The 13,588-nt window shown below is 32.3% G+C and overlaps 3 protein-coding genes across 3 annotated transcripts in view; 2 read left to right on the top strand and 1 right to left on the bottom strand.

The window, feature by feature from the left end:
• LOC143247766 (medium-chain acyl-CoA ligase ACSF2, mitochondrial-like) overlaps nt 1–13,588 on the top strand; it is a 71,323-nt gene that overhangs the window by 50,890 nt on the left and 6,845 nt on the right. The gene's annotated exons all lie outside the window — the stretch shown is intronic.
• Nucleotides 152–5,779, bottom strand: LOC143245973 (medium-chain acyl-CoA ligase ACSF2, mitochondrial-like). Its single transcript, XM_076492225.1, has 6 exons — nt 5,765–5,779; nt 5,294–5,422; nt 4,961–5,014; nt 854–901; nt 493–610; nt 152–247 (listed from the first exon to the last, which is right to left on the bottom strand). Exons 1-5 carry the CDS (start codon nt 5,777–5,779, stop codon nt 593–595), a joined length of 264 nt encoding a protein of 87 aa, XP_076348340.1. The 3' UTR covers nt 152–247; nt 493–592.
• Nucleotides 11,531–13,588, top strand: part of LOC143245972 (putative acyl-CoA synthetase YngI) — an 8,732-nt gene continuing 6,674 nt past the window's right edge. The window contains exon 1 of the mRNA XM_076492224.1: nt 11,531–11,676. Coding sequence (XP_076348339.1) covers nt 11,531–11,676 — 146 coding nt within the window. The remainder of the gene's footprint in view (nt 11,677–13,588) is intronic.

Genomic DNA, 13,588 nt, shown 5'->3' with positions numbered 1-13,588 from the left:
CAATACTCACCACTACTGGTATTACAAGATGGTTGTGAAGATGTACTTAAAAACAATACTTACCACTCCTGGGATTATAAGTATACTGGTATACCAATACTTACCACTCCTGTATAACAAAACTTACCACTTCTGGTATAACAATACTTACCACTCCTGGTATTATAAGTATGTTGGTAAAGACTACGGCATTGTTGATGACATTAAAATGAGAAAGTGTTGCTGGTTTGGGTTTTCCCGTTGTTCCCTGAAAAGAACACATGTTCGTCAATTTGAAGGCATAGACAACAGACAAAACTGTTTTTTTATTATTTTAAAGTCTTTCTTGCAATAGCCAATATGATAAGTTTAATATATATTTTTTGCCATTCTAAAGGTGTATAATATGAAAAATTGTCTTTGAATTAGGTTCAACATGACATATTTAAATACAGATGTCACTATCTTTTGATAAAGATGTCTTATCTTTTTATGGCCATCAATAACTCCTACCGATGTAAACTGAATGTTAACTGGATCGTCAAACTGAATCTTGGAGTCCAGCTCCTTCACTTGTCGCAATTTCTCGTTTCCTGCGGCACTTAGAATATCGTCAAACTTGTAAACTCCGCTAAATTGATAATAAATTTAATACTTAGTAATAGAATACTATTTTGTCAAGTGTAATATTAAGATAAATACAAATACGGTAAGAAAGACATATGGTTTTGTTATCTATTTTATGTACCGTTATTTATATCTTCATTCTAACATTTCATTTTTTTTCTCTTAAAGTAAATATTTTCACATCCTGACAGAAGTATAGAATATCCTAAAATCAGTTATGATGTGGTCAACTTATTTGGTTACTTACGGAAAGTCCTTCTTTGTCAACATGACAACTGTGTGTAAATCTGGACATCTGAAGCAGAATAAACAGTGAATATAGACATCAGTATATTATATGATGGTTATTATGTCAGTAACTATAAAATATATTACTACAAAATAAATAAGACAATGTTTGTATGACAGAGATGTGTTCAAACAATATAAATTGTTTATAACAATATTTTAACAAGTGATGTGGACTACCAGTTACCTGTTACATTTAATATGACCTGGTTTAACATTATAATTTATATTATATTATTAGTTACCTGTTACATTTAATGTGGCATGATTTAACATTATAATCTATATTTTACTGTTACTTACCTGTTATATTTAATGTGGCCTGGTTTCAACATTATAATCTATAATGTCTTTACCTTACCTGCTACTTTTAATCTGGCCTGGTTTGGATGATATAATCTCTGGTACAACAGAACACAACTGTTGGAAGTAATCTTGTTTTCTGAAAGATTCTCCTGCAATAAGTGCTTTACAAGAGGTCTAGAAAGGTAGAACAGTTTGTTCATCTCTTCAAGTGATTCGATTTTATACATAAAACGTACTTTAATTTAGTAAAATGTTGTAAACAATGTAGAAAGTTAATATATAGTATTTTATTGGTAAACAAAGTGTATATATATATAAACACACAAATATATCCTAAGTTCTTTTCTTTAAGTCAATCATATCAATCAGTACTTTACAAGAGGTCTAGAAAGGTAGAACAGTTTGTTCATCTTTTTAACTGTATTTTAGGTGTTGATTTTATATATGAAAGGTCCTTCATCTTAGTAAATTATCATAAAGAATATCGAATGTTTCTATTTACTATTTCAGTTGTAAAGAAAGTATATATATACATAAAACAGTGAAAATATTATCTTGCTCACAGAATGGGACATGTATATATGTACTGTACTGTTCTAAAGTGTTAGGACAAGAGAATGTTTTGTCATTCTCTCCAGTTAATGGAGTTAATTGTTCTATACTATTACAGAATGTAAATTTAAAACTATTGTAATGATTCACTGATTTATGTTGACAACTGAATGAGTCAAGGTGAGAACATTTATCATTATTTATAATTACCATATACTTGTATCAAGGGTATGTCATAAGGGTTCTGCTTGAATGAACATACTGATTAAATTTAGGGTCTGAAATAATTGTCATGGTACCCAATGTGGTGTCTTAACAATATAGAAAGAAGCTAGCATATGGTACCAGTATATGCTAGAAGAAACCAATTTAATGGCACTCCACTAAAAACCTTGACAAAAACAGCGTTTAAACCATATATGAAATTTTGTTGTCATGCCACAGCCCAACAAAGCGTGGATAATTGTCAGTAGATCACCTACCATGAAGCATGGGGGAGGCAGTGTAATGGTTTCAGTGTGTTTTTTCTGTTGAGGTAACAGAAGATATTTGAAAAATAGATGAAATAATGGACCATCAGATACTGACCCATCATGGTATACACAGTGGTTTGCGTATTATTGGTAAAGAATTATACTACCTAGAAGATAATGTCGTATATCCAACCTGTGTAGAAATCTCTTAGCTAAGAAAGAAGCTGCTGGAGTCATTCAAGTCAAACAATTGCCCCCACAGAGTCCCAGTCACAACCCATATTAGGAACTTGATAAATCAAAAACTTAAAAAATCAAAAGTTACTTCCAAAGAAACTTTATGGGAATGTATTAGAGACATTTGTAGTAAAATATCAAAGGACACTTTAATTAGATGTTACAACAATGTCTGTCTGCAGTTATTAAAGTAAAAGGTGGACATACAAACTATTAACTGTTTGTTGAACTCAAACATTTCCACTGTTGTACTAAATATGAAGATAAATAAAACATTGATGTTTCACCTGTGATTTATCTTCTTTTGTTCTATGAAAGTAGCCTGAAATCTAATTTTTGACTTTATCCTAACATTTTGTACACTACTGTATATAAAACAATTGAAACACTGGCTTACTGACAGAACATCAATTTATAATCAGAAATTATAGAAACGTCTGTAGACATTTTCAAATATGTTATATACGGTATATGTAATGTTTGAGCGGAACGTTACACTTCCTTGACTCAAGGGAAGTAAGACGTTTGTGAATAAAATTATTATACTGTTTATGTTATATTTATTAGAATAAGAACAAAATCAGACATTCAAAATATATATACAAGTTCACAAAATATTAATCAAATTTATTTGAAGAAAATGTCAATTTCAACGGCCTGGCATGGCCAAACGTGTTAAGGCGTGCGACTCGTAATCTGAGGGTCGTGGGTTCGCATCCCGGTCGCGCCAAACATGCTCGCCCTTTCAGTCGTGAGGGCGTTATAATGTGACGGTCAATCCCACTATTCTTTGGTAAAGAGTAGCCCAAGAGTTGGCGGTGGGTGGTGATGACTAGTCTGCCTTCCCTCTAGTCTTACACTGCTAAATTAGAGACAGTTAGCACAGTTAGCTTTGTGCGAAATTGAAAACAAACAAACCAATTTGAACTGTTTCGTTTTTTTTTAATGGACTTTCTCATGCGGTTAAAATAGAACATTAATTCTACGGCCTTTTCATGAAGTTCATTTTCCACTTCATTTTTACATACAATTTGATAGAATTAATACAACTTAACACTGGCGATGAAGTATGAATTTCTATTTCCTCACTATCTTTTCCATTTTGTTCATTTTTGAATCTCTCATACTGTTACCATCTTGAGATTCTACTACAGATTTTAAATCAGTTTCTGTTAAAACATTCCTTTCAACGTTCACAAAACTTTCCACATTCACAGAATCATCTACATCAATCAGAGTTTGGATTTCACTAAAGCGTCATAACAAACAACTTCTCCACAATCTCCGCCATTATCAAGAATAAATCCACAATTTTGAAAGCACTTTATTACGTATTCATCTTTTACGCATTTGATTGAATGACTTCAAAATGCAATTACATCTAACACGTCAGTTTTCATGATTATTTGAGATGCTCTCTTACAGTTGTCCATGTTTGCAATATGCTGAAGCATCAGTTTTCTGTATTTTAATTATATACACTGTATAATTCCATTACCTAGTGGCTTCAGAACTAATGTTATACATGGAGGTAAAAAGACTAAACGAACATTTGAATGTTGAACTTTTGGGTGACAAGTTGTATTATCTAGGAAAAGTAGAATATTCCTATTTTCTTGTTCCATTCTAATGTTTAATTTGTTCAAAATTACTCTGATATAACACTTGTCATCCACACTTTATTATTCACTTTCCATTCCACACAAGTTGACTCTTCCTTACATTTTGAAACAGCACAGATTTTCACTTTTATCTATTACCCAAGGTAAATTTCCCTAAATTTTAAAATTAGGGAAGAGAGAAATTATTTAAAGAGTAGAACTTTAAGACATTAATGTATTTCTACGAATCATGAATCTAATTTAGCTGTAAAATAATTACGGTAGAAAAAGAATATATTTAACCAATACTTACTTAACAAAATGTGCGAGAATATAATTTAAACAAATTATTAATTAAACAATAATTTATTAATATTTGAAGAAATTATTAATTAAATAAGAAATTAATATTTAACCAAAAACATTTTTCCGCCTTGACTCATGTTCTACTTGTTGATAGATGAAAGATAGTTTTCTGTTACGCAGGTTCCACACACACAATTCTGGAATTTGTTTAGGAATAAGATTAATATATTAACCACCAGGGGCGCTCGAAGACTAAACAGTCCTCCTTCAACTGCGCACTTCATAGAAGTTAAGAATTTTAACCACTTGCCTATTGATAATTTTCCACCTTATATATAGAAGGCCTTTTATAGGAGAAATATGAAAGATAATTTTGATATTTCTGTCCCTATGTTAGGTTTCCGCCCTATGCAGTTTTCGGCTTAGAGAGGTTTTACTATATAAAGATCAGTTATCACCTAACTTTATGGTATGTCATCTTCTTTGGCCATTTTATCACATATCACCGTTTTTTTTATTCAACATTGTTACTAACTACAGCTGTAATAATATTCTAGTTTTATACCAAAGAAACGAACTGTAATACCTTACCAAGTTAAAGCAGTATTCTAGTTCAGAAGGCATGAAGGCAGGGTTGATATTGACCTGGAACAGAAAACATAACACACAAAAGTTATGTTACAAAATTAATCAGTAGTGAGATAACGAATGTTGATGTTAATATTAAAGCACACAACATACAAAAGTAAGTTTATGTTAACAAATCCATGAGTATATGTTAACATATATTAGTACACGTTACAAAATAATCTCTTATTTACTCTATATTTCAGATGTAAATTTAAATTCATATATCTCCTGTTTATGAAGATAGAAATATTTTAAGATATTACTTTATTTAAAGATAATATCAGATATCCTTACTAGTACCAGTCCAGCTTTAGCTGCAGCCAGCTGAGTTAGAACCCACTCATAACAGTTGGTGCTCCAAATTGCCAGACGTTCTCCAGGTCTCAGTCCAAGCTCTAAGAAACTTGCTGCTAGCTGATCTGTCTGTGGTGCAAACAATGGAACATTACCAAATTACGAGAATAGTTGTCTTAGGAATTTACAGATGTAGAAAATGTTATTTAAATAAATGTTACCTTCAAGAAACTTCTGAATTTATATAGACTTATACAGATTATCCAAACATATGAAGCTATCTGCTTTATCAAAATATACGACAGGAAAGATTACCAAAATATACAAGATATCCAAAAGTATGTGGATTATCCAAACATTTCAGATTTGGTTCTGCAATAAGATATGGAGAATGTCATTTACATTACAGTATATCTAACTATAGATGAATCATTATATTTAAAAGTATAGTCCCTATATCAGGTTTTGTACAGTACGGAAATACATGACCAACACATTTACATTTATTACAAGTCATGTAATGAGATGTTAGACTTATAATATTCTGTAAATACATTAACAACACCTTTAGAATGACAGAGGTTGATATTTGGCTTATAATATTCTATATATACATTAGCAACAAATTTAGAATGACAGAATTGGATGTTAGGCTTATAATACAATGTAAGTACATTAACAACACATTTAAAATGACATAGAGTTGGATGTTAGGATTACAATATTATGTAAATACATTAACAACCAATTTAGTATGATAGAGTTGGATGTTAGGCTTATAATATTCTGTAAATACGTTAACAACACATTTAGTATGATAGAATTGGATGTTAGGCTTATAATATTCTATAAATACGTTAACAACACATTTAGTATGATAGAATTGGATGTTAGGCTTATAATATTCTATAAATACGTCACCAAATAACTTACTTCTTGATTAATCTCCAGAAAAGTGCGACGGATATCCTGATGACAGAAAACAAAAGCTAATTGGTTACCAATTTTGTCAGATACTTTGTTTAAAGCTTGACCAATAGTGGATCCGATAAGAACGCTGTCTCCGTGACCAAAGTTATAGCTAATTTTAAACTTTTCTGGATTGGTCGCTAAAAGCCTGTAAACAACAGAGATAATTATGATCTTAATATTAACATTACGTTAAAAGATAACATTTTTTAAGAATTATTCACATGGTATGCTGTAAACAAACTAAAGCTCGGTAGCGTTGCAATGGTGACAAGTATATTGTTTGACACGATCAGAGTATAGTCTGTCTTGTAAACACTTCTGAACTAAAACCTATCATGACCTGGACATGCGAACAAGTGTTTTTAATATCTACCAATGGTGAAATAAAATGACCACCGAATTTACCTTTACGGTGTCATATGTCTATAGTACGTCCGTAGCAAAACTATACTTGTGGTAGTATATTCACGCGCTAAGTCCGTACACTTCACAGATATGTTGGTGGTAGTATATTCACGCGCTAAGTCCGTACACTTCACAGATATGTTGGTGGTAGTATATTTCACAGAAAGGTTTCTGGTAATATATTTATTAAGTAAATTCTTAACGGTTGGAATTTTTAACCTCAATGTCGACTTCTATGTAAACTGGTTAAAACCTCTATATAACCTTCAAACCCCCGCCACCACAAGAACTTTGAACCCAACAAAGGATTAAGGTCACCTTCACAACAAATTCGCAACTTAAAGCATCTTTAAGTAGATCATATATTGGACAGTGCACACACTGACCACTAGGTGAAATTCAGAGTGTTGGATTTTAATAAGCATTATCTATATAGTAATGATGTACATTTACAGTATAAATGGTACCAAAATTATAAAATCATAATATTACACATGAATACTACTATCCATATGAACACAGCCTTTGTTATAATTCTTATTAATCGGAAAACTACAGAATTTGACTGGAAACATTTATCAATTTCTAACATTACAAACTATTCAACTTCAGTGAATTATTTCAAACGTTAGAATTTCTACGAGGATATTAAATATAATCATCGGTAGAAAACAGTTAATTAACTAAACTATCTTAAACTATCTTAATTAACCTAATTATATTAGACTATCTATTCAACCTATCTATTTAACTAGCCTAATTATATTAGACTATCTATTCAACCTATCTATCTAATTAACCAATTGTATAAGACTATCTATTCAACCTATCCATCTAATTGGCCTGGTATGTTGGACTATCTGTTCAGCCTATCCATCTAATTAACCTAATTGTATTAGACTATCTGTTCAGCCTCATCTATCTACTTAACCTGAATTTATCATGTCGGACTGTCTATTCAACCTATCTGTCTAATTAACTTCTAATATATATGGACTATCTATTCAACCTATCCATCTAATTGGCCTGAGTATATTGAGACTATCTGTTCAGCCTATCCATCTAGTCCAACCAATACTATATCAGACTGTCTATTCAGCCTGTCTATCTAATTAGCCTAATGTATAGGACATTTCATCTCTTTCAGCCTATCCATCCCTGATTAACTTAGCGTTATGTGGACATATACTGTTCAGCCTGTCTATCTAATTAACCTTGGGTATAGGACTGTCTATTCAGCCTGTCCATCTAATTAGCCTAATTATGTTGGACTATCTATTCAGCCTATCCATCTAATTAACTGGTTATATTGGACTATCTATTCAACCTATCTATCTGGTAAACCTAATTATATTAAACTATCTATTAATTCAGCCTATCTATCTCATTATTTTGGGTATATTAGGCTATATAGTCAACCATCATTTGCAATAACTATTAGTAATAACCGTTATTATAAATTGTATTGTTTTTTGTTTGTATATTAAAATATATTTGTGTTAAAAAAGAAAATTGTTGCGTGTGTCAATCTTGCTGACAAATATCGTAAATTTCGTACATATTAGTGTTAATTAAATTCTAAATTCAAATTCATGTTCCTGGTTATTTGAAACAGTAATACGTAGAGTACGTAATATAATAAATTGAAGACTCGTCCGGGATAAATTATATAAACAGAACATACAGTCAAAATATTAATATTTACCTAAACATAATGCACACTAAAAGTGTTAATTTCTATAAAAAAACAAACAAACACTTCACAATGTCAATATTTATATAAACATAATATCAGTAACCTTAATACGTATATAAATAATTCATGTTTACACAACACAAGACCAGCGTACGTACCTGTACAGTGGAGTCCTTATAGCTCAGAGAACGAAGAAATGATAGTTTTAGTCATATATCGCAACGTAAACATTTTGAACCGTAAAATAATGGCAAACAACATGGAAGTTTCGTCACTTTATAGTTCCGTATGTGACGTATCTGATGACGTAAGCTGCCGTAATCCCATTGGGCGTTGTTGTCTTCGTAAAACTAGCCTCTTTCTGTATATTTGTTTCTGTTCAACTACGCGATGAATATTGTAATGTAAGACACATGCCTACCTGGTTTCTTGTTTCGTAAACTAAATACAAGAGTAATCTTCACTTGAAAATAAACTGTTTGTTTTCCAAATGAACGTGTACGTTACGGTGGTTGTAGTTCACATACATTATAACAACTTCAATTCGATTATTTTAATAATCTGGTCACGTAGCTGGAACTTCGTGATCATTCATAATTACATATATTGTTGCTAGATGGTGTTAAAGTAAGTTCTGATGTCCAGGTGAGAGTACCTAAATAAATCTCTGTTTATATGTTCTTTATTTACAATGCATAATCTTTTTCTTCCAGTTATTTCTTCCTTCGTGTGTTCAAATTTACCAAAATTAAAAAAAAAATTATGATAAAGTTGAAGAGAAACAATGAACTGGTTTCATACTAATGTATAATTCGTTTCAATGAACTAGTCTATTAGACATCCGGTATGTGGCAAAATAATATTAAAATTAATTGTGACGTCATCTTATAACATTGCGTATTATGCGAGTTCATAATCATCTCATGAAACACAAGGCATATTCACGTATTTTTAAATAGATTTCCCTGTACAACTTATTATTTGCTTGACTTGTTTTGGTTGTGACACAATACACTTGTTTTTAAGGGTTTGTGGGTGTGTCCACATGATTTAATTCACTGTATTACAGATGGAACAGAAATAAAAGTTAAATATGTATGTATATTATAACCATAAAATATTCAAGCCATAAACAAAAACACATTAACATTTTTTTTTAAATACATTACACATTAAAGAAGCGGGGAAATCCTAGATTATAAGCTACAACGTGGGATTATAAAATGTGTCCTAGATTTTGGAGGTGATTGAGGAAATAGGACCCACATTGCGGTGGGGATACACCGTCTATCAGTCTTAACCTCCAATTCGCTAGTGTCGCAGAAGAAAATTAGGAGAGCGAGATGTGGGTGCTCAAGCCCACAACGTCCCACATCTATATAACCCTTCACTGTCTGTAAACAGTTGTGTGAAGATGACTGTTCTTCCACTTTAGAATAAGAAAAAGAAAACATAAAATATAAAAAAAATAAGGTACTACCAGTGGGGAGTAAGTAAGATAAAACTTGAAGTTAGAATTCCTGCCCCAATTTATTATACACGATAACAGTACAAGAAACAAAACTATGTATATACAGAAATGTACAACAACGATATGGAATGATAAAAACAATTACATATGCAATATATACAGCTATGTAAACAATTACACATACAATATATACAGCTATGTAAACAATGACATATACAATATATATAGCTATAAACAATTACATATACAATATATACAGCTATGTAAATGAACATGAAAGTTACAAAATGGAAACTGAAAACCAAACATATATACACCAAATATTAAGTTTAAAATGAATCTTGAACTGTTCAACTGACGCGTTGCATTACCTCCCCAGGCAGCCTTAAAACTGGCAAGGAAGCGAATCCCAAAACATTTGACTAGAGAGGAGTCCATGCCAAACCAAATGGAGTGTCTGCAGATGAGGCCCACTTGCCCAACACTGAGCCCTCGGCTTAGTACATTTGAGCGAGGCTGCACTGGCCTGAGAGTACTTATTTATAGTCGCTGAACCCAAGGATGTTTAGTTTCTAGAAATAGGCTCACATGATTAACATACTTGATGGACACTCTACCCAGCGAATGAAGGCTAAGTGACAGAGATAAGAAAGCAGCCAATCTATCACCAATATATAAAGAGATAAAGGACATCCTTGACGAACACCTTGACAGATGGTAAAGGAGGCCATCAAGTATCCATTTACTAAGAGCAAGCTCAAAAAGACGTATAGAAAGTTTGAGCAAAACTAGAGTAAAACCAAACCTCTCCAGACATACCAAAAACATCTGTGTTGGACTTGATCAAAAGTCATTCTCTGATCAAGTGACACAGAAATTTCAGTGATGTTCATGTCCATGATGTAATGGAACAGGACACTTAGAACACAGAGTTTTGTTGGATACTTCTACCCTGTACGCCACACGTTTGAGTTCCAAGAGTAAGATCAGCATAACATGGGCACACAGGACCTTGAAAACAATCTTTGCAAACACATTCAAGAGTAATATGGGACGCCACGAGGAAAGATCTTTGGATTGGGTGGGATACTTACAGATCAGCATAAAGAAACCATCCAGTACACCGGGAGGGATGGACACACGGGTCAGACAGTAGTTAAAAGTATAATGAGGAGAGGTCTGATAACATGACATCTGTGGCGATAGAATTCCATTGGTAGGCCGTCTTACCAAGTGGCATTGACTGGATAGCTGCCTAACATTCACCCAGTGTTATGAGCTTCAAAATATCGTCAGATCGTGATGGATCGAGGGTTGGCAAGAACTGAGTGATGTCTCGCCAAATATTCTCGTCCATGGGTGAGGCCGAATATAGTGGGCACTCTGTGAAGATGTTCGAGCCTTCTCAGAGGTCCCAACCATCCTATGACCCAACAAGGGGACTCGTTCAAAGGCTCCAACCCTCTCCCGAATAAGTAAAGTGGCTGGAGTCCAACGCATGTCTGACTCCTCGCAGACCAGGAAGAGGCTTAAAGATCCTCAGAGGTTCCAACCCCTCCCAAACCGGCAAAGAGACCCCAGCCGTCCTCCTCGCCGATGCCGAGGACCGTGTGGGAGAAGGCCCTACTAGTGGTTTGTGTCCCGCGCCCTTCGAAGCATACGAGAGCACACGTCTTGGTCACAGCAAAGACTCATGATTGGCACTACATACGAAACACTTCACCACACAAGAGTCACTAGATGTCCAAAAGATATTTTAAGGACTAAGGAGTGCTGCAAATCTCCGACCAATGTCCTTCGAGGCCACAGCGACGACACATGTCAGGGTAATTCACCATGGTAGTAAGGCCATTGACCTTGAGAAAGTTTGGCACTGGTTGTTTCATATTGAAGCACACCTTCCTGTTACCAGAACACACCCAAGGGCGAGTCTGGTAGCACTCGTGTTCAATTTTAAGATTTTTAGAATCCCTCCATATTGTCTCAGTCTTGATACAATTGCGTTATAGGGTAATTCATAAGGCGCGGAACGTAAAGTCCACCACTTGGTGTTTTGTCAGTAGGGATGGAGGTCCCATTAAAGATAAAGTCACCTTTTGTCAATAGTTTTTGAGCAACGGCGAGGGACGACAGTGACGCTACATAGCTTCTACCGCCAAAGTTTTGTAAACATTCGAGGACCTTACTTCCGGTTTAACCACACAGATCGTCTATAACTGCTGACGACCAGAAAACGAATCGAACGCGGATGAACGGAATAAGGCCGGATGGTCGCAGCCATGCCAACCAACCTGAAATTGAAACTTAGCACTAAAGTACCTTAAAATAATAACTAGTGAGATATGTCAGGGCTATGGCAGAAAATTATTACAAACACAAAAATCAACACAAACACACGATAACAAAGTCTAGACAGTACTAGAGAATAACACACAAACAAAACGGAAATGGAAATGACGAAATACTAGAACTATACATTATATTATGAAACACACGAATAATTAATTTTGAATTTAATTACAACAAAACAACGTTACAAGTGATCAAGACAAATTTAAAAAACGTTCGGCAAATAGATACAGATAAAGAACAACTAATGCAAAACATGTACATATATAATAATACACAAATTAAGAAATATATGTACGTACGTAGCATAAATGTATACACGCGTACCGAATAAAAAAAAACTATAATAAGAATAACAAGATAAAGAAACAATGAAATAATAAAATACAAATAAAATAAAAAAGGAAAAATATTACACCAAACAAGTAAAAGAAAATGATACATATATAAAGATTTATACAAGATTGGGAACATTTACAATACACAATAAATATGTATATATGGATATATATATATATAAATACACCAAACAAGTAGAGAAAAGAATGATACATATATAGAGATTTATACAAGATGAGGAACATTTACAATACACAATAAATATGTATATATATATATATAAAGTTAATGACAGTTACAATAGATAATGAATATGTATATATGCATATATACAGATATATAAAATGTAAAAGAACATTTACAATAGACAATAAATATATATACATAGAAGTAAAAAAAAAATTACCATATTCAATAAATAGATATACATACATGTAAACAGTTATATACAAATTTAAGAACATTTACAATACGCAGTAAAGGGTATATATATGTACATATTACATATGTAAAGATACATACAAAGCTATAATTTTACAATATACAATAAATGTATATATATATAAAGTCAAAAATTTACAATACACAATAATTAGCTAGATATATACATATATACACAGGTTAAAAATTACAATACACAATAAACAGATATATATATGTGCACACATATACAAAGGTAATAACATTTACAATAGACATAAAATAGATATACACATATACATAGTTAAAACATTTAAATTAAACAATAAGATATATTTATACAAGGTTACGAACATTTACAATACACAATAATTCGATATATAAACAAAGATAAGAATTTACAATAGACAGTAAATAGAAGATGTATACATATTCAGATATATTCAAACTTAAGAACATTTACAATAGCCAATAAATAGATATATATATACAGATATATACAACGTTAAGAACATTTCAATACACAATAAATATATATATATATATATATGCAAAGTTAAAACATTACATTACACAATAAATATATATTTATACATATATACAAAGTAAAACATTTGCAATGAACAATAAATAGATATATATT

Source organism: Tachypleus tridentatus, chromosome 3 (genome assembly GCF_004210375.1).
Source record: "Tachypleus tridentatus isolate NWPU-2018 chromosome 3, ASM421037v1, whole genome shotgun sequence".
Taxonomy (NCBI): Eukaryota; Metazoa; Arthropoda; class Merostomata; order Xiphosura; family Limulidae; genus Tachypleus; species Tachypleus tridentatus.
This window is presented reverse-complemented; position numbering and strand designations above follow the sequence as displayed.